This window comes from Takifugu rubripes, chromosome 20, assembly GCF_901000725.2.
Source record: "Takifugu rubripes chromosome 20, fTakRub1.2, whole genome shotgun sequence".
Classification (NCBI taxonomy): Eukaryota; Metazoa; Chordata; class Actinopteri; order Tetraodontiformes; family Tetraodontidae; genus Takifugu; species Takifugu rubripes.
In genome coordinates this window covers 3,387,359-3,411,680 of record NC_042304.1, presented here as the reverse complement: position 1 = coordinate 3,411,680, position 24,322 = coordinate 3,387,359, and the positions used below count along the sequence as shown (strand labels likewise).

Below are 24,322 nucleotides of genomic sequence, written 5' to 3'. Positions count from 1 at the left end.
AGTGAGACAATAACGTTCTTGAATCTTCTAGCTTCAAATTAACTATTTAATTAAAACGTGATAAAAGTATATAATAATTTAAAAAGAATCTCAGATTTGACAACAATTTAAAGCATAAATTGACTAATTCGGGCTCACGACGACGGCAGCAGGTTTTACTAAACGAAGGTTATCGGACAAAAAAGAACAAACAAAATAATCACGACAACCATAATAACCAAGATAATGATAACAATAATAATGACATCGAAATTATTATTGAATATGTTTCTGATGGCAAGCACTGGTGAAAAGCATCTTAACATTTTATGATTTTGTTTAAGACTCACTCCCTTTTGTCTTTGATACATCAGTAATTTTTGATACAGAACCTTGCAGAAAGACACGTTTATCATACCAATGTCTGTGCATCATTGTGATTTGTTTTTCTTCTCTAAGAAGACTCCAACATTCTAAAGAATGGCTCCGTCTTTATTATTTCCATTTCAGACCATTATTTGTCGCTTGTCTCAGCTCCTTTTCAGTTGACTATATGAATAGAGGAGTGTCTGACACAGTACAAAAGATATGCGTCACCGCTGTCACACAAAACCTGAAAAGTAGGTTCACCGGCAGTTTGGAATGTGAATCCAAGCTACTTTCGTCACATTCGGTGAAATGGGGATACTTGATTGTAAGTTTCTATTGGCTGCCATGTTTGTGTGAATGTCAGGTGGATGAACCTATCAAAGGCATTCAAGTCAGCTTCTAGTTCATTACAGATCAATCGAATTTCATGTTTAATTTGTATGTATTTAGCTGTATACTCTCTTATTCCAAGGAGTAAACATCACAGAGGCTTTTCTTTTCTTGGAAGGGATCTATGTTCTGATACAAAGCATTAAGTAAAACAGCTGTGAAGCAGTACTTAACCTCTGGTCAACTCTTCCACTTTCAGGAATGATTTTCAGGTAAGTTACCACTGTTTCATTTTATATAATGACATTCTAAATCAAGGGTGTAATGTAAGGGTGTAAACCATATAGCACAGCACAACTCAGATATCTGAAAAGGTAGTATTTATTTATGTGCCATTTCAGCTGAGACAAACCAGCGATGAAATCCAATTGGACTCCAGTCCATCGAAACAGTTTTGTTTTCTGTTTCAACTCGATTGACATTAATGAGTGACATTAGAAGGTAAAATGTTAACTACACACAAACTGTGTAATCTAATGTGCTTGCACAATTCAAAGTGGTTGTAACAATCATGAAGTCAAGAAAACAAAAGATGGCACTGAAAAATAAACATTGTATAATTTATCTTCCTTTCTTGAAGAAGATGCCTCCTGTTTAAAGACGTTACGGAAACGCTCAATGGACTGGGGTCGCCTGCGGTGTCACAGTATGAACACTAGATGGCAGTGTTGTATCTTGTGAGTTGTTGGGATGGTGCGCATGCGCAGTGCGATGTAAACAGTTTGGTAGGCCGCCGACTGTCTGAGTTCTGCAGACGTTCGTGTACACGTATACGGCCATGGGCTGGCCCGACGAGGCAATGGGTACTAGCTAACGTGAATTAGCTGTGCGTAAACCCAGCTATGCCAACTTAGAAAAAGCTAGCTAATGTACTCTGCCAGTCGCCGAAAAATGTCCTTTTAGGTGTTGTGTGGGGACTGCATTTTCGTGCATGGGAAGCGGACGACATTTGTTGCGGCTGGTTAAAATCGCGTCAAGGTAAAAGATGTCCTTGTGTTTTCGGGCTCTGTCTAATTGTTGGGATGAACACAAACTCACGCACCGCTTGAGTATGGCTTTATCAGCGGCGAATCTTTTGGTGGTGTCACTTAAAAGTCTCCCGTCGAAACGAACTTCTGCGCTAGATTAGTCGCAGTTCGGCGTCGTCCCCCGATGTTTCGTGTGGGCGAAGACGGCTAAATATGTCTCTTAAGTAAGGATACGCCACCCCCTTAAGGCGTTTGAATCAACTGGAAAATATGTTTTGCTTATGTTGAAAGTTTGGACAAAGTTTACGCCGGTAGTTTGGCGATAGGCGGGGGAGATTTGTGGAGGACATTCTGCAGAGCTGCCGCATCTCCATTTCAGCTCCCAACACAGGAGAACCTTAAAAGGAAGGAAAAGTCTCCTGTGAGCGCCCTTCCTCGGTTTGTGAACCTCTGTAAAGTTGGATAACTTGGATGAGACGAGCCTTCGAACTGGATCAACCCCCCCCTCCCCAAAAAACCCCCAAAGACATCGGCAATGAAAACGTGCAGCACCATCACTAACGCCATGTAAAGTAGAGGAAGCACCAAACTCCACTCCAACAGATTTATGATCCCATTTTAAACTCTTAAACATTGGAGATGTCATCATAATCAGACTGCATAACCCTGAAAGACTTGCTGATCGTGCCATATCTTGAAGCCCCATTTCTGTGATTGCAGTTTTTCCCACGTTTCCTGTGTATTCATGCTATTGAACAACTCTGCACTTCTTTATTTATTTTTTGTCAGTCAGCAAAATGCAACTACAACACCAGAAGCGATGATGTCAGAGGGCACACTTGTCTGTACTTGCAGCTTTAACTCCAGAAAGGCTCACAAGCTCTACCCTGATCCCTGGCTTCTGCGTAGACGTTAGGGAACGTCGCCTACGTTAAGGTTCCAGGATTAATTTAAAAAAAACAGACAATTCAGGTACTGTATTTTACTAGATTTGAGCAGCAATTTAGCAAAATCAGAGACATGTGACACTACAAAGCTTAAATGCCGTACGTCGACATGGTGTAGGTGAAGTAAGGGAATGAGCATTACAACATATGGGGATGTGTCAGGGAGCTGGGGGCAGGCTGTAGGCGACCATATGCCACCCACTGACCAGGACAGTAAAGCTGACAAGAACTCTCACACTGTGATTTGTAGTTTTAGAGCAGGTTCGCTGTTTTCTCCCATGGAATCTACCAACCGAAACCAGTAAGTCAGTAAAACCTTTGCTCCACTTTTTTCAGCACAGACCGTCTGCGTGTAAAATGTTAACCTGCGTCTCAGTCTGTCCGCACGAAATGCTGATAGCCCAGAGATGCAGAGGATAAGTGAGGCTCTCCGGGTTCAAAGCAAACGGCTTTTTATCTCAGCATGAGTGTGTTAGTATAAGCCAGGCCTGTGCTTTAATACCCCGACGCCGCACATGGAGGCGCGACTGCCTACACACGGCTAAGAGTTTGCATGTATTTAAATATGAATGTTGAAAATGTGTCACCAAAGATAATAGCTGTGGAAAATAAAACGGGGTGGAATAAAACCTGTATCTGAATGCGTGTGAGGAGGACAGGACTAATCTCCATTCTGCGTTAGCATTTTCTCAGTTCTCCGGTCGTCTTTGAGGGTTTCCTCACTGAGAATTTTCTTTATTTGGCCTTGCTGTGGGTTTCATTAGCTATGCACCCTGCGTCTCGGGGCCGCTTTTCAGGCGAACAAAAGCAGAAACGATCTCTGTCTCCAGGATTTATAGAGACGCTCTGCTTCAGCTGGCTGTGCGTGCTAGCTGGAAGTCTTTCAGGCCACCTGGACACAGTTGGATCCCTCAAAACATGGTCGTCTCACTGGGATAATTAGAGTTTAGAGCTGCTTCTTGAATGTAGTTTTGCACAGTGGATTGGACAGTGTTTCAACAGTTGTGGATGAAATAATACAGTTAGAGTGAATAATGGAGCCAATGGGGACATTGATTTAGGTCCTTAATTTAGTCTTAAATGGTATTTAATATTAAAGTGACTTGTATTTATAATTGTTTAAATTGTTTTTGGATTTTTAAATCATCGTCATAGTCTTGAAAAAGTCTTGTCTCTGGTTAGTTCATGAATGCACAGAAATTGCCAGTGTGGGAGGAAGCCTCCTGTTCTTAGATCCTCTTGATTTTAAGACAAAAACACAAAGCTAGCTGGGTGCAGTGGTGCATGCAAAGGTCTTTGCAGGCTGAGAATTCAGCCTTTCACACTAGTGTCATGGCTCTCACCTTTCTTGATAGATATTGTTTGGTATGTCTATACTCCCTCTCATAGTTTATTTGTCTTCACGTGGATACATATTCATTGGCTGCTGGGCAACGTAAACATCTTTAACTTTAACCATCCGCTTGGCCATTCTGCTGTCTCAGTGGAAAATGTGCTAAGTTGCCCTTTTTTCCCTGTGTTTCCTGTGGCAAGGACACGTCTTTTACTGATGCGGATCCTCATGAGCTTGTAACCTCAGAGTGTGAAGAAGCAGTGTGGCAGTATCAATATTGAGGCCTCTGCTTCATTGTTGCTTTATTGACTGTAGTGGTTCAAAAACCATATCAATATATGTTTTGCTGCCTTGTTTCCATTAATTTTCTTTAATTAACCAGACGCTGATAAAGTTCTTGCGTGATTATAGTTCCTGCTTCAGCATTTTGTACTTTTATAGCAACACCTGAAGCTCATATGTTTAAAAACACAGAATTCACAACAATATGGTGCTAATAGATCATTCTATTGACAGTTAAGTGACCCTTTTTGCACACAAGGAGATTCAACAGGGTTAAAGTTTTGTCTCCTTTTTCTCCCCCTCCTTAGATGTTAAACTTCTACTGGTTTTTTCCCTCCGCCTCCAAATACAAGTTGCTTCTCTGAGTGCAGAGGTTGACTTCCTGTGTACTTTGATTTTAGCTGAAGCTCTCAAGAGCCCTGCAGCACTTTGACCCTCTTGACAGCTTGATCAGCATACGGCTCAAATGCACTGCCTCAATTTATTGATCAAAGGTTGGGAACAGCGGATCAAGGGATACAACTTTTCACTTAGATTCCAATCGATTGGAATTTTTCCCCCCGACTTCGGTATTCCATGGTGTGTTAATAGCTGAAAACCACTTTTTTGGATTATACAGTAGCAGGTAGGGACGAAACCTTTGTTTACTGTTGCTGTTGATATGCTTTAAAAACTCACGTGATATTTGCTGAGCTCTTGCTTATAAACTTATGAGTTAGTGTAATTTTCATCCAGCACCAATGATGTAAACCCTCATTTCAACATTAAGTAATTAAAGAAAATAAATTCAGCCGTAAACCTGTTGAGAAGAAGTTTAAAAACCCCAACCATGACCATATTAATTATCAACCAAGTTAACGTTGTAAAGAGCAGGAATATCAGAGCGTCTAGATTACCCAGCTGGTAATTTAAAGAAATCAACTGCAGACACAAATCTGTACCATAAGAAAAGATTTAAGAGTATTATTTTAAAGCATTTCAAATCTGAATTCCAGTCCACTCAAATAAATGCAGAGTAATCCAGAGCGTCTCCAGCCAAGCCAACTAAAGGTTGGCCGAGGAGTCGGATGCCTCCAGTTCACCCAAGCATCACATCATTTTCTCCTTTCTCCCGCTTCTTTCCCGTCCTCCGCAGGTGGCGACAGACAAGGTTTCTGGCAGGCTGAGTGCGACTCTCTCATGGGTGAAGAACTCGGTGTCCCACACGGTCAGTCAGATGGCTAACCAGGTGGCGGCACCCACATCCCTGCAGACCACTGCCACCTCTTCCTCCACGTCGCTTTCTTCGCCCGCCCTGTCGCCATCCACGCCCGCTCAGCTCAGCCCAGATGATGTGGAGCTGCTCGCTAAGCTTGAGGAGCAGAATAGGTAAGCCCGTCCGGCTCTGAAGCTTCTGCGGTGCGTCTGGAATATTAGATAATATTAAATAATACCACGTTTAACGGTCATCAGGTTTTTGTTCATAGCTGAAAAAGCATAAAGACTGTCCTCGTCACATTTTGTGCTAATCTTTATTACCTATCGACACACTTTCCCTCTGAGTCACCATTCACCACCTGACTGCATGCCGATACCCGCTTTTCATGTTGTTTGTGAATTGCCTTCTGTCCCTGAGCTGGTCAGGAACACAGCTGTGCTTTTAAAGAGCTTCATGTAAGAACAAGAAAGGGAAGTGCACAGAGTTCTCGTTTCTCTTCATTTAAAGTTCTCAGTCAAACTTCCTATTGACTCTCCAGCGAATCAGCCAATCACACGGCTGCAACTCAATGTATTTAGGCATGTAGACATGGTCGAGACAACTGGCTGAGGTTTAAACGGCCTCGGAATGGAGAAGAAAGAGGATTTAAGTGACTTTGAATGCAGCTGGTGGTTGGTGCCTGAAAGGCTGGTCTGTTTCAGGAACTGCTGTACTGGGATTTCCATGTAGAACCATCTCTGGGGTTTACAGGGAATGGTCCAAAAAAGGGAAGATGTCCAGTGAGCAGTAACAAAAAAGCCCCGTTGATGTGAGAAGTCAGAGGAGAATGGGCAGACTGGTTCAAGATGAGAGAAAGGCATCGGTAACTCAAATAACTAACCAGAGTGCAGAATAGCATCTCTGAACACCCAAGATGTCCCGTGAGAACCCTCACAGTAGTGCAGAGAACACCTGAAATTTTAACCATTTGGTTTCAATGACGTCTATCAGTGGTCTCTACACCCGCAGAGGAAACCTTCACAATTTGGATTATTTTGCATCCGCAGCTAAAATAAGTGTTTCTATCTCTGTCATTTCTTGAAGTGAAACACAAAATCAAGCAAAAGTTCTTCCGTGCTCCAAGGTTCTGTTCAGTTCTCCACAGTCTGGCTGTATTAGAGGTGCCGACTGCAAGTTGTCATGCTGGATTGATGCTACTCTGCACGCGTGGGTGACGCAGCTGTTACCTCTGCCGCTTGTGGCCATTCTGAGGGTTCTACTAAAGTGAGCTGTGTTCAGGTGTTTCCACGATTTCAGCCTTTTAAAAATGGAGATCGCTGGACTAAGCGAAAGTGTGTTAAATCCTGTAGACTACAGTCAGATACAAGCGCTTACAGTGATGACACTGGGCTGTTGTAATGGAAGACACGTTGGCCGTGAGGTGCTCATTGTTCCCATCTGAATAATGTTCTGTTGAAGGGTGACACAATGCCTCTGTTTCCAACTCTGAATGTCTCCTCCTCTGCCACTCTCATCCGTGGCGAGAGCACTCTGTTCACATGGGAACCCGGTTTAGAGTGTGGCGCTGCTGTGCGGTGGTGAAAGCACAAATCAGGCTGGTCTGAGCTGCTGCTTCAGACAATTGTCACCCAAAGCAATGTCTCAAGACTTTCAGAAGCATTGGGCAAATGGTATCCAGTGAAACCGTAGCGATCAGCCATGTTGTTGGTTCCTTTGGATGACAGGCGCAACAATAGCAGAGCCAATCGTGAGCATTCCCTTGCAAACCTTGTGCCTACATGTGCTTGTGTATTTGGTGAGGCCTTTGTACCCTGCAGGGCAGATAAAAAGGCTGAATATTTGTTAGCTTGCCTCACTTGGAGTTGGACCTTTCTTGGATATATGATGATATATCATGGACCGCTCCAGAATTTCTAGACATTAGCGACATGAGGACTGCGTCATGAGCTTATTTTGGTAAGCTGCAAAGTTGTGTTAAGATTATTCCAAGGCAACTTGAGTTGCAATCGGAAGGCACGACATTTAAACAACATATTTGTTCTGCTTTTTGTCTTTTTTCTGCCTTTTGACTATTAATACTAACAGCGATATATTCAATTTAGAGAAATACAGTCTTTGAAATACAGTATTTTGATTTGAATTGTTGGACCTTGACGCTGGTCTTTGGTCACTGGTAAATTATTAGCGAAGTGTAAGTGGTCCTGCTCATATCCTGTATTGTGAACAATGAATGCCTGAACTGCTGCAACAATTCTTGTCAAATCCAGGTGTGTGTATTTCCATAATAGTTACGATTGGCCAGATCCTTTAATGCTTAAACCAGACTCGGGATCTGCGAAGGCTAAAACTTATTTAACACAAAGTTATCTGAAATAAGTTCCAACTAAGTTCTCAACACCATTGATGACAATTGCTGGTGCTTGGTAGTGTCATATATTAGGAGATATGAATAAAATAGCAGTTAGAGCTTCTTTAGTTTTGCCAGAAATATCACCTGTGTTTTCTGCAGTGCCGGATTCTCCAGGTTTACCTTCACTAATCACCTTCTCTAATTACCATTAATCTGAGCTGTAATCATTTCTTCATACAAGACCACAATCACAGCCACACAATCCCAGAAACAAACCCAGAACACCACATCTTAGCACTGGTTTGATTGGTTCTGCTCTTTCACTCCCTCCCACCTGACCCAAATGGGGTTGTAACCTTAGCCGTGGTGGAAGCACCCTTGCTGACGTCACACTTCAGGGGAGAGGCCCCAGTCTTTTTCCAAGATCACATTTCCGAGCCTTTGTGTGTGTGTCATGAGCGTCGGCGAGCCGTGACGTTTGGGGAATTACACTGAACACTGACCCTAGATCAGGCCATTTTATTATTACCACAAGCTACATTCTGATTAGTGTAATAATGTGGAAAATACACAAATACACTGTAAATACATAAATATCCAAAATGAGCTGGAATTACACTTAGCTGAATGTATGGTCTTTGCAAAAAAATGAACAAAGCACCAGTCTGCTAACCTGTACTGGTGGCTAAAATTAACAAAAGAAACAGTTAAAACTTATTTAATTTTCAGCCATCAGCCTATTTCACAACCTCTTTACTCTCTGAGTGGGTCTATTGTTTGAATACTGCAACTCCAGTGTGAGTACCAGCTGTGCTTAGAACAGTACACACACACACAAACAGACCAATGGATGTTTTTAAAAGTTCTGGACAAGACAGGAGAGACTGGTGCCCATGGGAACCGTCACAAACCTTTCGAAGTACTCACTCCACAGTGTGGCCACTTTAGGGTAGTTCATCTGCAGGGCATTGAGGCTGGATTAGGCCTCAAAGAGTAGCATGTTTTTGAGGTTTCGGATGCTAGATATCTCCAGTTTATCATTAATACATGCCTGTCAACATCAGTATCACAGGGTTTAAACAGAAAAAAATTATAAACTGTAATATAAAGTAATTATTAACAGCAAATGGACGGTTTTGTAACACACCTCCTTTTTATTCATTGGCAATGTGAATTTATAGTTGAAGCTGAGAAAAGGTGTGTCATCATATTTATGAGCAGATGTAATGTGCATCATTCTTTAGGTGTGTCCTTGGTTACGAGTCCTCTGACCCGGTCTTTGTTGCAGGCTTCTGGAGATAGACAGCAAGTCTCTGCGCTCCATGAATGGCTCCAGGCGCAACAGTGGTTCCTCCTTGGTGTCCAGCTCCTCCGCCTCCTCCAACCTGTCCCACCTAGAGGAGGACTCATGGATTCTGTGGGGAAGAATCGTCAATGAGTGGGAAGAGGTGCGCAAGAAGAAGGAGAAGCAGCTAAAGGTGGGTGCAGTGAGCGGCCATGCTGATTTACAGTGACTCGTGGTGCATTCAGAGGGAATCGGCCAATCATTATATTGAAAAGAGTTTCACTTCTGATAGCACCTCACTATAGTATCCTAAGAATAAAAACACAATAGAACATCCATAAAATCGAGCTGGCATGCGCTGTTGGCTACCCCTCATCTACCTCAATATAAAATCATGATCCCTCGTTACATTGAGACATAAAATGAATCAATAACTCAGAGTTGGTTCGAGGTGTTGACTTAACATTTGGAAGCCGTTTGACTGGAACGACTGTTTTGATGCAAAGTATACACGGATACAGTAGAAGTGCAAATGAAGGCGGCGATTGGAGGTGACAACGTGACTAAATCCAGCAGGAACAGCAACAGGAAAAACCAAACATCATGTGGTCAAACCACAACTTTCTGTTTTTAAAGGTGATTCCAGTGAAGGTAGATGAATCACATTGTCCTGACGGATAAACAGGCTAAAAGTAAAGGATGAATTCTGATCTGTAAAGATCTATACTATTGGTAGTATATATATTTAGACTAATATAGTTTTATTAAAATCTTACAAACAGCATTTGTTTTCTGGCTCTCCTCATGAGCGCCTAAATGTTTTTCTCTAATACATTGCTCTAAATTAAATATGCCTCTTAGTCACTTTGAATCTCCATTATTATCACTGGTCCCATCAATATAGATCTAACTGTATAAATTAACCCCATTAATTAAAAGTACAGGCTATAGAATCTCTCCTTTGTATCGCGCTCCAGTTTTATATCCTTCAAATTTTTCTAAAACTTTTCATCTGACTAGGATTTTATTGTTGATTTTATTGAAGATGGATGTGGCGCTAAGCTTGTACTAAACCATAAATGTGAATGTAAACAACCAGCTTTTGCAAACAGACAATATTCGCTGAGTAAATGAGGAACTGCTACAAACAGCCAGAAAGCACCACCAGGAATCATAACAACCTTTTAATTTAAACTTAAGCAGAGCATTGATCATATGACCGAGGGAACACTTCTGCTCCTTTAAGCTACTGGATTCACATTGAGGAAGCGAAACTATTCATGAGCTGATGCTTTGAAATACCCCCACCCCCCCCCCCCCAGAGACCTGCAAACCCAGAGCATTTAAAGCATTCTGGACGTGTTTTCTACTGTATGTTGGAGCCTGTCACTGGCTATTTCGGTTGACAGCTGCGAGCCCCACACAGCAGCTTTTCTTTTGTTCCAGCACAAAGCTTAATCTGTCATCTGAAACGAGAGCCTGTGTGGGTGGACCTCTGGTCCAGATGCACCCTGGGCTGCACACACACACACACACACACACACACACTGACTAATCCCATTGCAGCAGGAAGTACCAGGGCTCCTTGTCATCAGACACAGGAAATTGCTTAATCAATGTGTATCAGTGTTAATATATGGGAACAATAAAAAGGTATGTTCTCACTGACTCAGATGTATTTGCCAAGTATCATAATGAAATGCATACATTTCTTCTCTGTTTGCAAGGCGCAGGTATGAGAAATTGACAGTTGCTCATTTGAATCATTGTTTTAAAATAGCTTGATTAATTTAAAGCTCTTTTTTTCTTTTGTTTTAACAGGAACTTGTCAGGATGGGTGTTCCTCACCACTTTCGAGCAATAGTGTGGCAGCTGTTGTGCAATGCCCAGAATATGCCCATTAAGGATCAATACTCAGAACTCCTGAAGATGACCTCGCCCTGCGAAAAGCTGATTCGCAGAGACATCGCTCGCACTTATCCCGAGCACGAATTCTTCAAGGAGAAGGACAGCCTCGGCCAGGAGGTGCTCTTCAATGTCATGAAGGTGGGCTCGTCTGCAGAGATGCTCTGATAACACGCAGATGTACAGCGTTGGGTCTCGCCAGTGTGGCTGTTGACTGAAACGTGTTGTATTGTCACCACAGGCCTATTCCCTGGTCGACCGGGAGGTTGGCTACTGTCAGGGGAGTGCGTTCATTGTGGGATTGCTGCTCATGCAGGTGCAATAATTATACCCTCAGCACACACACTGACTCATGACCCCTCAACAGGTTCATGTGAAGCGGAGAAAGAATCGTCTGAGGTTTGATTTAATGCTGTTTCACTCAGATGCCAGAAGAGGAGGCCTTCTGCGTCTTTGTTAAGTTGATGCAGGACTACAGACTACGGGAGCTCTTTAAACCCACCATGGCTGAACTGGGACTGTGCATGTACCAGTTTGAATTTATGATCCAGGTAAAACCTTGCTACCCATACCAAGAATTCCAGTTTGGCAGCGATAGAGGTAGAGCAAAGTGATGCGGTGACAAGAGTGAGCCCCCTGTTTTCGCCTCTCAGGAACAACTCCCAGAGCTGCACATGCACTTCCAGGCTCAGAGCTTTCATACCTCCATGTATGCGTCCTCCTGGTTTCTCACTATTTTCCTCACATCCTTTCCGCTGCCCATTGCCACAAGGATATTTGACATCTTCATGTGTGAGGTTGGTTGAAAAGATTTTTGCTAATTAATCAATAGATCACACACTCTGTAAAAACTAACCGTACTAAGTTTGTAAGCAAAGATCTTTACACTGTCCAATATTATTGTCATTATTTATGGTAATACAGTGATCCCTCGTTTATCGCGGGAGTTGCGTTCCAAAAATAACACGCGAAAAGTGAAATCCGTGAAGTAGTCAGCTTCATTTTTTTTATTATTTTACAATGCAATACTGAACTATAGAATGAAACCAAAAATCAAAACCTGTTTTAAAGCCCAAAATTTGTTTAAAACAATTATTTTAATATAGTAATACAAGGTTGGAAACATTGTCACTGGCGTATTTCACAGTCCCAGCTGTGCCTCTTCGTCCTGACTCCGCTCCGCTGTAGCATCTGTTTCTACTGAAGGCGCAGGAGTCTTTCTCCGAGAGAAGAACATTGTTATGGGTAGTTGTTGGCGCTCTTTCTTTTTCTGAGCAAGAAGATTTTTATAAACGGATATGCCACCTTCGATTATATTTGAGAACTGCAATGAACGACTCGCAAAAAAAATCCGTGAAGCAGCGAAGCCGTGAAAGATGAAACGCGATATAGCGAGGGATCACTGTACATCATCTAGAGTTATTCTTCTGTATATAAAACAGTACAAAATTAGAATTATGTTCTTTTTTCCTGCTTTTTCTGATAGTGTCTGCTCCATTCTCAAAATTACCATTTTATTTTTGTAAAACAATATTCTTTACAGATCATCACCAGGTTCAAGGTCCTCATTAAAAAATGTCATAGCATTTGCAATGTACTTGTGGATAAAGTACAACACACATTAATTTGTCTGTCAGATGAGCGATTATTAGGCAACAGTTTAAATGCTGTAACATATTCTTTAGCGCCCCCTTGTGATAACGAATATTGTGGTCTACGTTGACATGTTATGTTCTGGTGTTTCTTTACTTGCAAATAAACTCAAAGCAAATCACATTCACCAGCACTTCTGTCTTGACTCCTACCTGCAGGGCCTGGAGATAGTTTTCCGTGTAGGACTGGCAATCCTTCAGATGAATCAGACTGAACTCATCCAGCTTGACATGGAGGGAATGTTACAGGTATGCCATCGGAATAATGGCAACCCCCCACACTTCTAAGGAGGAATGTAGATTTTCCTGCATTGTCATTGTAAATGTATACTTGTGATTCTGTTGCACAATTTATTATAAAACCTTTTTTTTTAAATTTTTTTCCCCCCTTACAGCACTTTCAGAAGGTCATACCTCACCAGTTTGACAGTGGTCCAGATAAGGTCATCCAAGCTGCTTATCAAGTTAAATACAATGGCAAGAAGATGAAAAAGTAAGCACAACTCTCAGTTCATCATACTTGTATTACGGAAAGTTTACTTATATTTGGGACTGTAATAAGTCCATGCATTCTGTTTATTTTAAACTTATAAAATAGTATATATTATTAAATGGAGTGGTTTTAACCTGTAGTTGATAAATACTAACGTAGCATTTTGGGATTTGTTCACTGTACCAATTAACCTTCACAAACGAATGCAACGAGTTTCATAACTTTTTTCGAGCTTCGTGATTTTAAGTTTCCTCTTGTCATTCAGGTTAGAGAAAGAATACACTACAATCAAAACTAAAGAGATGGAGGAGCAAGTTGAGATAAAGGTGTGTAAAGATTGATCGGGTAGGCAAGAAAAAAGTGCTTTTGATCAGTTGAGTGAGATTTTTGCTGCCTTTTTTTGTAGCGGCTGCGGACAGAGAACCGGCTGTTGAAGCAGAGGATCGACACGCTAGAGAAAGTAGGTGCAGCGGCGGTTACATTCACTACTGCCCGTCAACATCACATTAACCCACGCTGCCGCGTATGCTCATATCTCATATCTCATCCATCTGCTACTGATGGAGTCTTGTCTTTCACTAACAAGGCTCCGTCAATGGTGAAGTCATCCATTGACATGATCCAGCCTGGTTTTAATCTGATGGACTGACCGACTATCAGATGCAAGAATCATGTTGTAAATGATTAAAAAATCACGCGCTGGTGCTAAGACTGTAACAAGTTTGGATTGTAAAAGCAGCTGCCTGTTTCAGTTAAAACAAAGCACTGCATGCCAGGTTGCACGGCATTCACCTGTGTCTCGGCCAATGGGCTCTATTGCTGCATGTGTTGTCAAGAGAGGGCGTCCACCCGGTTGTGCTGGCCTGTAGGAGGAACACTGGTCCGACTCTTGTTATTTAAAACCACTTCGAGGCTGCCTGAGTTCCCGTAAAGCTGGCATTACTAACCGGAACTGTTGAAGAGCTTGGACTAAAACAGTTCAGAACCTTTGTTCAGTTGACGCTCACGTAGGTCCGTAACGCCGTCTGTGTTCTGTTGTCGCACGGTGCGAGAGCTCTCCTGTACACCTCTGTCTCCCACTGGTCTCTACATTCGCTCACTGCCTGATTTTTCACCTTGTCACCAGCTTATTTGCAACTTTTCGCCCACATCTGCATGCAATGTTCCTTTTCTACCCTGAATGTGAGCAGCAGTCCGTAGGGGAGGGGAAACGAACATTGCATTTCTTCTGTGAATCAATCAGATATTCTTTTTGTGTGCTTTAAACTGTCCTCTGGTTTGTCTCTGCTGTCTTTTGTGGATATTTTTGTTTTGTAGGAAAGTGCTTCCCTGGCAGATAGATTGATCCAGGTATATTCCTCATTTTCTCTCGACCCTTTTTACTTATACCATCCCCCTTTCTTCTTCTCTTTGTGTAGCATTGCATGCTTAAAATTAGCACATCAAAAGATGCAATAATGCAGAAGCTGATGAACTCCAGTGATTGTTGGAAATATATTAAACCGTACATGTGAATAATATCAGTTTGCAAAAACCTGCATGGCATACTCAACTGTGGCACACAGTGAAATATTTATAAATTATATGAAAAAAAAATGAAACCATAAATCACACTTTGCTTGAACTAATACAAGCATGCCCTTAGAAACCCCCCCTCCTCACATTTGCCCACACATTCCGCCCTCTCGTTTCCCTTCTTGTCATGCTCATTCCGCCAATCCTTGGTTGGTTATGTCCCAAGGGACAAGTGACTCGAGCTCAGGAAGCAGAGGAGAACTACCTAGTCAAGCGGGAGTTGGCCACAGTCAAACAGCAAAGCGAGGAGGCCGGTGCTGAGCTGGAGCGGGCCAAGACACTCATCAGGCAGCTCCAGCAACAGCAGCAGCAGCAGCCCAATGCGGTAAGGAGGGCCCGGGCGTCCCAGGAGCTCAGATCCAGCAGGACAGGACCCTGGTGACAGGGATGTGTCCACGGTCCATTCGTTTACTGACACCTCAGATCGCTCCTGTCCCGTTGCTGCAGCCGCAAAATGTTTTCGAATCAAGTCTGACGCGTCACAGTTTTCCCCTCACCTCCACCCAGATTATGGCTTTTGTCACGTTTCACACTGGCTTTGGGGAACCTCTTCTTCACACACCTGGGACACACTTTACTGCACAGTTGAGCCACCATTTACAGCCTGGTGCATCCTCAGAAATGCACCCATTCACGTCTCTGGCGTGCGGGTGGTCGTCTTCACGTACGGCCTCCTGCTCTCAGAAGACTCCCCATCTATTGGCCTCACGCTCTTAAATATTGATGGTTTGCTTCTTGATGATGACATACAAGCACAGCAGCATTTTACATAATCTCTTACTGAATTATTTATATGCAACCAAATGGCAGATGTCAACTTATATGAATTGTGGTTTCTAAAACCTTGAGATGCTGGTGTTTCTCAAATAACCGTTGTGATAATATGCAATTGAGTGGACTTGTTTTAGCTGCTGTGGGCTGTGCAGTTCAACGGCATCAACATTGTCCCCTCGGTGCTCACAAGCTGGTGTCCTCTTGTAGAAGGGACCCCCGCGGTACTCTGAGGAGTCCGTCCTGCAGCTGGAGAAGGAGCTGGTGCAGGCCCGTTTAAAGGAGGCCGAGTCTCAGTGTGCCCTCAAGGAGATGCAAGATAAGATCTTGGACATAGAAAAGGTGGGTTCACCACACTCACAGTTTTAGTCTTGCTTAGAAGAACTATGTCAGCAAATTAGAATTTCATCCAAAAGTGCATATCAGCAATTTCCAAAAGTAGGATATCTTTTCTCACAAGTGGGGTCTCAGGAAATTAGAACATTCCCTAAAATGGGGAATCTCCAGGTTGCTCGAATAGTGACCTTCACTTCTTCATTGTTGGATCTACTGTCTCTGTCTCCTCACAATCCCCAATAGATTCCTGACAGGGTTTAGATCAACTGAGTCCTTGGCCTTAAACCCAGTACTGGTTCCACTGTAGAATGAAGCTTGACCCTCAACTTGGCTTTTGTGCACCTCTACTCTTCTCCAGACTTTGGGACCTTGATTTCCAAGTGAAACAGCAACTGTCCTTTTTGTTTGTAGCCCAGCTCAGATGCCTCTGCTGTTGTCTCTGGTTCAGGCTTCAGAAAACAACTTTGACAGTTGTAGCCCAGGTCCTGGAAACATCTGAGTGGTGGCTCTCGAAGCTTTGACTCTGACTGCAGTGTTATGACTCCCCCACTTTTATTTTGAATCGTTTCACAGTCCTCTCAAGGTTGTTGTTATCTACGTAGACGGTGCATCTTTTTTTGTACCAGATTTTTCCTTCCTTTCAACTTTAAACTAATGTGCTTGGCCACAGGCCTCTGGAACATCCAGCTTCTTTAGCAATGAGCTTTTGCATTGTACCATCTTTGCTCCCAGTGTTGTTTATGAACTGTCAGTTCAGCAAAACCACAATTGTGCCGCCAACTGAACCTGACTGAGACCAATTAAAGGCTCTGACACCTCTGTGTTTTGAGTTAAATATTTAATTAGTCTGTGACACCATTAGTCTCAAATATTGACCTTTATAAAAATTTTATTTTCTGAAGAAATTAAGCACCATAGTTCATCAATATGTGGTTGTACCACTATGGCATATATATAATCTTTATTATATTCAAATGATATGTTATAATCCTGCTTGCTCAGAGGAACTCGTCATTACCTGATGACACTAATGTGGCACGGCTGCAAGAAGAGCTGATTGCAGTGAAGCTGAGAGAGGCTGAAGCTTTAACTGGCCTAAAAGAGCTGAGGCAGCAAGTCAGAGATCTGGAAGATCATTGGCAGGTAAGCGCCAGCTCAAGTGTGATCCTCCCGTTTCACAATGCTATGCTAAACTGACCGAGCCGGGCACCTTTTGTCAGCGCCATTTGGCACGGACGGCGGGCCGCTGGAAAGACAACCAAAGGAAGAACACTTTAAGCGAGCTGCAGGACGAGCTGATGAGTGTGAGGCTGCGTGAAGCCGAGGCCCAGGCGGAGCTGCGAGAGAACAGACAGAGGCTGCTGGAGACGGAGACGCAGGTCAGCGCTCGCCGCGGTAGCTTTATTTATTCAGGCATTCATAATTAAGTCACAGTCACAGCAAATTAAAAGTAAACAAAAAATAAATATCTAACGCATTTGTCAATGTTATTTGTGAAAGGTTTCATAATTAGTTTTTCATAATTAGTTTACGTCATGAGATATAATCAAACTTCCATCACTGGTTTGTAAAACAATTTAAATGTCAGTAGTGGACCTACATCATGCAGCCATTTTATTTCAATATCTTAATATTTTATAAATTTGATTGATGAAGATTTAATGAAAAATGTCATGATAAATGTTAATGCAAACATGTTCTAAACACAAAAGTAGTGGCCTTCTCCAACTGTACTGTCAGACTTTGTCCTGTAGGGGGCATCAGTGGTCTTTTCGCCCAACTCAGAAAAGCGTGATCCACACATACCAACATGCCACCTTTCACCATGTTGATTACAGTGACCATTTAGCACAAAAAAAATATATCTTCAATCGTCCACAGAACCATATTCACAATAACCAGCTGCGACGAGCTGAGCAGGATAATCACTGCCTCCAGAAGTGTGTGCAAACACTAACCACTCAGAATAAAGACCTGCACGTGCAACTGCAAGAGATCAAGCGGAGACAAGCTGAGTTTGAATGCAAGGTACAGTTATGCCCAAATGATTGCAGCTGGTTTATGTCAAAATATTACATTTGTGCCAATGAAAGATGGAGAAAACAATATTTGCTTTTGGGGATTCATTTGCTTTTGGTCTTGTCTCTTTACTGTTAGATTTCTGGTAACAGAAAAAAAAAGCTAATGTGCACATTTCATATTTAAATAGAGCACGATGGCATCACACTGTTGTTAAACAAGACATGTTGGTTTCCTGCAGAGTAAAGAAGATGTGATGGCAGTGAGGCTGCGGGAAGCTGACAACATTGCTGCCATGGCTGAACTCCAGCAACAGATCTCAGAGCTCGAGATTCAAGTGAGGATTGTTTTCCTGGTTGAAATTACAACTCAATCACTGCCTTTGAGGCCTTCCAGATTTTCACAGACACGGTTGCTGATCTCAAAGAGCCATGGAGCATCATGTACACAAATACAGCATATTTGCATTGGTTTTAGCCTGAAATCCTCAGGCTGGTTTCTGATCGTCACACTTCCTTCCACCAATCTAATTTCAAAGTTCACTTTAAAAGTGCTTGTTTGCAAGTGTTGCTAAGGAAATACTGCTGCTGATAAAATCACGCACACATACCGCTGATGATACAGATGGTCTGATACTATCAGTACTTTTAAAAAACAAATCTTTTCCTGCTGCCAGACTGATTTTAATAGAGGGGTTGATTTTAACACTTAAATACCAGTTTGGTACAGATAGTTGCTCTTCACAAGAGATCATACAAGGAACAAACCCCCCTCCTTGAATCAGTGAACTCATAAGCTAAATCTTACTACCTGTATGAAGTCTTACGAACAAGAGTAACCATTATTTATCCTCAAACATAAGTAACGCTACACACAACATGGGTGACCACAACAAATACTGGCTTCTGGTGTGACTGCAAGCACACAGCTGTGAGGCCTGATAAGAAACAGGCATCAGTAAATTGCGTATTAAGGATGCAACATTTGTTTGTTGCCCACACACCTTTTTATTTGAGTAAAGCAGGACGGGTCGTGCTGCGGAAGCTGCTTCTTAATTCATCGATAGATTGTGGTTTCCATAGACAAACGCGTCCCATAATTCTTCTGGCGGGGAGGAAAAGCGACCAAACGGAAACCAATGGAATTCCCCATCCAAGCGCTGCTGGAGAACTCCAAAAACTGGATAAATCTGATACGGTATTAACGGCACGCCTTCGTGCCGCCTCTTCTCACAGCCACACGGAGCAGCTGCTGCATCAAGATTGCGCGTGTGGCCGGTGTGGTCGTGCACCTGCCGCTGCTACTTTTCAGTTGCAGTGCGACGCCTCTGTGCTCGGATGAGAGTCAATAACTGCAACCGGGTGGAATTCATGAGGACTTTTAACAAGGTGTTTGACCCCCTGCGGCCCCCGACTGGGGTGCACGCGCACACATCTCGGCGTCATCAGAGACGAAGGCGTTTTCACGTTATCTGTTTGGACTCTACATCCATTTGACACCTCACCTCATTTATCACCTCGCACCATCACGGTGTGGTCTGAGGTTTGGCTACATGTAATGGCGCAACACACAAGACAGACAGTTCTCTGCAGCGATCCCATCCAAGTAAACTTGAATGTCCACGTTCGTCCAGCTCACACACTCGGACGCTTTACCGCTTCACGCTATCCTCAATAAATAAACGAGGTGCGTTAAAGCTGTAGTCAATTCCTGTTTAAATTTTGCTTTGCTGCGTATTTGAACTGGATGACTGTTACTCTATTATTTTTGTTCCAGAAATATTTCTGTGAGGCATGATTTGTCCATTTGTCAACGCTGAGATCACAAGATGCGTTAAATATATAGATGGATGACGCAGGACGGAAAGAGCGCTGTGGATCGGAAGAAGGAGGGTTTATTTCCCAATGACCTGAAGCACCAAGGTCCTCATAAAAACAGATGCTCCTGCAGAGATTGACTGCACAGACACACGTTATTGATAAGTCCTGATGATGCCTATAGGACGCCAGCGTTGGTGTGCCTTCACTGCCACAGCCGCATCGTGACTGAACTGATAGGAAGTGGTTTCTAGTCTTAAAGGAGAAACTCCACCAAAAGTGACATGCATGGTTTATTTTGAGGTTTACAAAGGTGGTGACATGCTCAGAGATTTATACAAAGAGCCAACGTCCTGGCCGTGAACGTAAGCACGGTGAGACGGATCCACGTCGTGCGCGTCACTTGTTGGAATCTGGATTGAGTGAAAACCGACGCGTGAATGTAAAACTTTCAGCGTTTTTGTTTCAATGTGTGGTTTCGCCGCGCATGCTAACACGTTTTGCTGTAGCTGTGAATTTTTCTTTTAAGCCGTGACTTTGCGCGCTCGTTTGGTGATGTGCCGTTTTCCACGTAGGCTGCTCTGTACGCTGAATACCTGCTCACTTCCCATGTTTTTCAGATGGCAAGAAGTCCCCTCTTTCCTGTATCTGTCTTCATTATTAGAGCCAAACAATATTTAAATAGAACGGGGAGTGAAGAAGACGTTACAGAGCGACTGTTTGGCGTCTCAAGCCACAGCCTGACACCTGTCGACTCACACAGCTGAACATGAGGAAGTCTCATTAACTGCCTGTCTCTCTTCGTTGCAGCGTTTTGGAGCAACTAAACCTCAAAAACAACTGATTCTTGGAATAATCTCACTTTTTTGGGTTCCTTTGTGTGAAAAAAAGAGACTATTGGGGCCTTCCATATTTAACCTCTCTTCACCGCAGGAGTCAAACACGCGAGTGGTATTTCGGGATGTTTTCAACAGCTATAGGAGAGTCGCTATCACGGCTTTACAGCTTCTACACCCCACCCCTGTTTTGTGCTCATCTGCCTTTATTGTTTTTGTGTTTCTGTGCTGAAGCCTGCGGTTTGAACTCCTATGTGCACCCTTTACTGGTCTCACTCTAGACTTAGCAGCTTCAAAAGGGATTGAGGTTTGAGTCCTGCAGATGTCTTCAGTGAGGAGGGTAAACATCACTGTGCAACTGTTAAAGCCACCAACCAGTCTCATCTCTGGGGCCCCTGGAGGAAATTAAGCACAAATGACAGTGTTTCCCCTGATACCTTTGCCCTACTACCTTGCGAGGACAACATCCTGCTTTTACTGGCTGCAGTAGCTGTAAATATGCGCAGCCTGTACTGTTGTGCTTTAGCTTGTTGTCAGGGGCGACACTGATTAATGCTGTTTCATTCTGCCAACAGAAGGAAGAAGGAAAGGTCCAAGGTCAGCTGAATCACACAGACTCAACCCAGTACATCCGTGACCTCAAAAGCCAGATTGAAGAGCTCAAACACGAGGTGAGACCTCCGAGGCTCATGCTGCATCGCCGTGCCCTCTACACGTTCAGCTGTCAGATTGCGTTTGGTGTTTTTAATCTGGTATTGCAGAGGGTTTCACACCACAAGGCGATGTTTTCTTTTTTCCTGTGAGGCTAACCAGCTATCATAAGTGTTAACTGCACCCAAAGGCTTCCTGTAAGGAGATCACATTGCATCTCTTGCAGACATCTTAACTACAGCTCAAATGAGCCTTTCACTTTGACCATTAAGACATTTTGTCACATAAGATGTAATCGGGGATGAATCTGGCACATTGAAACCGCCTATAAAAAGCTCCCCCTTTTTTTTCTTTTGTTAAAACAGCAGCAGTGAGCACAAAATCTCCATATGTATAAACCATAACTCGATCTATGGATATAAAAGGCCCCCATTCGTGGAACTATTCTATATTTTTGAAGATTGGCTACAACAGGGTGTGTTTGCATATTTTTTTTTTCCTGGTAGTCACAGTATCTCACCTCACCCCCCTACACCGCCTTAACATTTACTTTCTCCAAATTAAGACGAAGAAAGAAAAAAAGCAGAGACCTGCTTGCAAGCGTTGTTCACATGTGTCTGTGCACAGCAGATTTAGTCATTTCCCCTCTCACATGGTTTCTTGCTTTCTCTCGGTGGTGGTCTTGCACTCTGCGATGAATCACTCGACTCGAATGTCTACGTCGTCGGTGGCGTCTCTCAGTTGCCTCACCAACCCGCCTCCGTGCTTTTAAATTAAACATGCATCATATTTCTGGAAATTTTGACTTGCCTACGTTCCCCTTTATTTCCTCTGAACGTGGCAACAACGCCGCCACGTTCAGACGGCTGCCTGTAGTGGGTTTGTACTGGTTTGTGCTCTAAACTGGGCCCTGAATGACTCTTCTACTTACATGTCTGTGACATGGCAGGCTGACTGAGGTGAGTTCATCCAGCTGTACTGTTTTGATCTCCACTGGTTCCACCATGATGCTCCCCCCACCCCGACCCATTTGTATCGAGTTGAATGGTGGTGAGCCGTAACACCCTGCTGTGAACGTAAAGCTGTCACCCTTTCAGGCCATTTGTCGTCAGCGCATGCATGTATGCACTGGGAGGTGGAGACTCGGTGCACACCAAGTATGGGACAGTTTCTGTTTGCGGCTGGTATTTAAATGAGGGCCGCAGCTATCCAATATTTTAGTAATCGGATATTCTGCTGAAAACGTCTTCAATTAATCGGTTAAAACGTATCGGCTGAGATGCGATTCCATGCACACGAGGAGGGTGACCAGTTTTGAGTTGGTGGAAAAAGAGGAGTCATTAGGGGGGGAGGGGGGGGGGGCGGTATGACTGCGACAGAGGCAACGTAAATTTGACGTGAACGGGTTTGAGGCAGAATAATGCCGGACAATTTTGGAAAATGTCACCGTTCCTGCTGCTTGCTCTCAACTCTTCGATCTTCCCGCTCCTTTAACCAAACACCATCACGACCTCCTCCTCCCCCCTCCCCCTCCCCCTCCTCCGTTAGGCTGTGGGAAGCACCGTACTTTGAGTTTTGACATTTACGTAAGCGATTACTCGAGGCAGAGAAACTTCCTCGATTCGATTCAGATGTAATCAAGGTACTTGAATCACTTGAGGAATCTTTTCACCCCTAATTTAAATATCTGTCTGAACCGAGTCCTACGCACACGTCATACATCTAGCCTGTGTGTTTTCCATCCGTGAAGGCCAGAATCTCTAATATAAGCAGCCACATCACATGTTAACTAATGAGGCCTGTGCGTTTGGGCTAAGCGTGTGTTGCTAACACTCTGTTCTCACACTCTCAGATCTGCTGCTTAAAGGGACAGAGGGGATTGGGCAATCCAGCCAGCTTTGATGGGATCCACATCATTAACCACTACGTTGGAGATGTCGGCTCGTCGGACGAAGACGGCGTCAAAGAACACTCCCTACATGACGGCCAAAAGAGAAGCGCCGGCCGCATCAGGTTACACCCCAACCTCAAAGACACTGACAGCGAAGAAGAGGAGGAGGAGGAGGAAGACGACGAGGCTCTGCGACTATCTGTACCTCAGAGCAGCAGCCACAAGTCCACCACAGTGTGAATGGCAGGTTCTCCGCCTGAGAAGGTGTTTTTCCTATGTGGCACTACACCCGTGCATTTTCTTAGCCCTTAGCCCCCTGTTGGTACAGCAGAGACGCAGATATTTTATGATATCTCACGCTTCATCCGACGTGTTTTTACATTTTATGGATTTTTATAAATCAACATCAGGATCGTTTCGATGCCGTTACTCCAAACTGCCGACCGCGCAGGAGACTATTGTCTATCGTCGACGAGCTTGCTCCGAGACGCCACCACGGGACTCTTTTTGCCTTCTTATGCCACATGCCTTATTCCATTGAACCACGTGGTCAATGCGATGTCTGCGTACATGTAGATATGTCGATGTTTGTTTTGTTTTGCTCCAGTCCCCGTTGAACTTGAACATATATATCTGTTGCTTACGACTATGTAAAAAGGGACTTAAGTTAGTATCGTGGTAAAATAAAATCCCAAGAAGAAGAAAAGAAATGTTTTGACAGGGATTCGTCAATGCGGGACGGACGACGTCTTCGTTTTTGGAACTATAAGTGTTGCACAGAGATCTCTGGATGCTCCTCCGACCAGATCAGTGACTGTAGCGCGTAAACGCGAGCCTAGCAGGCAAAGTGGCGCCTGCTAGACGACCGCAGCGTTGCGCAAAAATCGAATGACCCCATTGCTAAACTGGGAGATGAAGCTTCCCGCTCTGTAACGGAGTAAGCTCACACACGCCGTTTTTAGCCCATCGCAGCATCCAGATGTGCTCAGTTGTCTTCACACACCTGCGTTGAACATTATCTCCTGTTTCAGGGAAAATATCATCATCACTGTCGTATCCAGACGCTTCACCTGATTTTTCCTTTGAACCGGAGAGGATACAGAATGTGTTATGTGATGGGAGATCGACACATTTTGGCACTTTTTATGTCTTTGGTGCCATAAGGACACCCATGGCAACACTATGGAGCAGTCAGCACAATTTTGGAGAGGAAATGAGATTGTTTTGTGTGAATGTGAGCGATGAAGTCACAATAAAATATTTGCTGAACTCCTG

At 43.5% G+C, this 24,322-nt stretch overlaps 1 protein-coding gene across 11 annotated transcripts; it reads left to right on the top strand.

Moving 5' to 3' along the window:
* The first annotated feature begins 928 nt into the window (after positions 1–928).
* evi5b (ecotropic viral integration site 5b) lies at positions 929–24,322 on the top strand. Of its 11 annotated transcripts, XM_029827780.1 has the most exons (21): positions 1,780–2,678; positions 2,904–2,954; positions 5,404–5,636; positions 9,105–9,294; positions 10,923–11,147; positions 11,248–11,322; positions 11,432–11,557; positions 11,660–11,803; positions 12,818–12,907; positions 13,054–13,151; positions 13,417–13,477; positions 13,558–13,611; positions 14,469–14,501; positions 14,893–15,051; positions 15,708–15,839; positions 16,836–16,976; positions 17,054–17,212; positions 17,715–17,861; positions 18,094–18,189; positions 21,081–21,176; positions 23,009–24,322. In XM_029827780.1, exons 3-21 carry the CDS (start codon positions 5,485–5,487, stop codon positions 23,285–23,287), a joined length of 2,457 nt encoding a protein of 818 aa, XP_029683640.1. In that variant the 5' UTR covers positions 1,780–2,678; positions 2,904–2,954; positions 5,404–5,484; the 3' UTR covers positions 23,288–24,322. The 11 variants fall into 11 exon arrangements, with proteins under 11 accessions (XP_011612774.2, XP_011612773.2, XP_029683644.1 ...); XM_011614472.2 differs by lacking the exons at positions 1,780–2,678; positions 2,904–2,954 and adding an exon at positions 929–950; XM_011614471.2 differs by lacking the exons at positions 1,780–2,678; positions 2,904–2,954 and adding an exon at positions 1,474–1,716.

Excerpts from the sequence above, each read along its gene's own strand:
- evi5b (XM_011614472.2), top strand. The coding sequence starts at position 5,485 with ATGGCTAACCAGGTGGCGGCACCCACATCCCTGCAGACCACTGCCACC. Across the intron at positions 12,908-13,053 it reads ACATGGAGGGAATGTTACAG|CACTTTCAGAAGGTCATACC; the intron begins GTATGCCATCGG and ends CCCCCCTTACAG. Across the intron at positions 15,840-16,835 it reads AGATCTTGGACATAGAAAAG|AGGAACTCGTCATTACCTGA; the intron begins GTGGGTTCACCA and ends CTGCTTGCTCAG.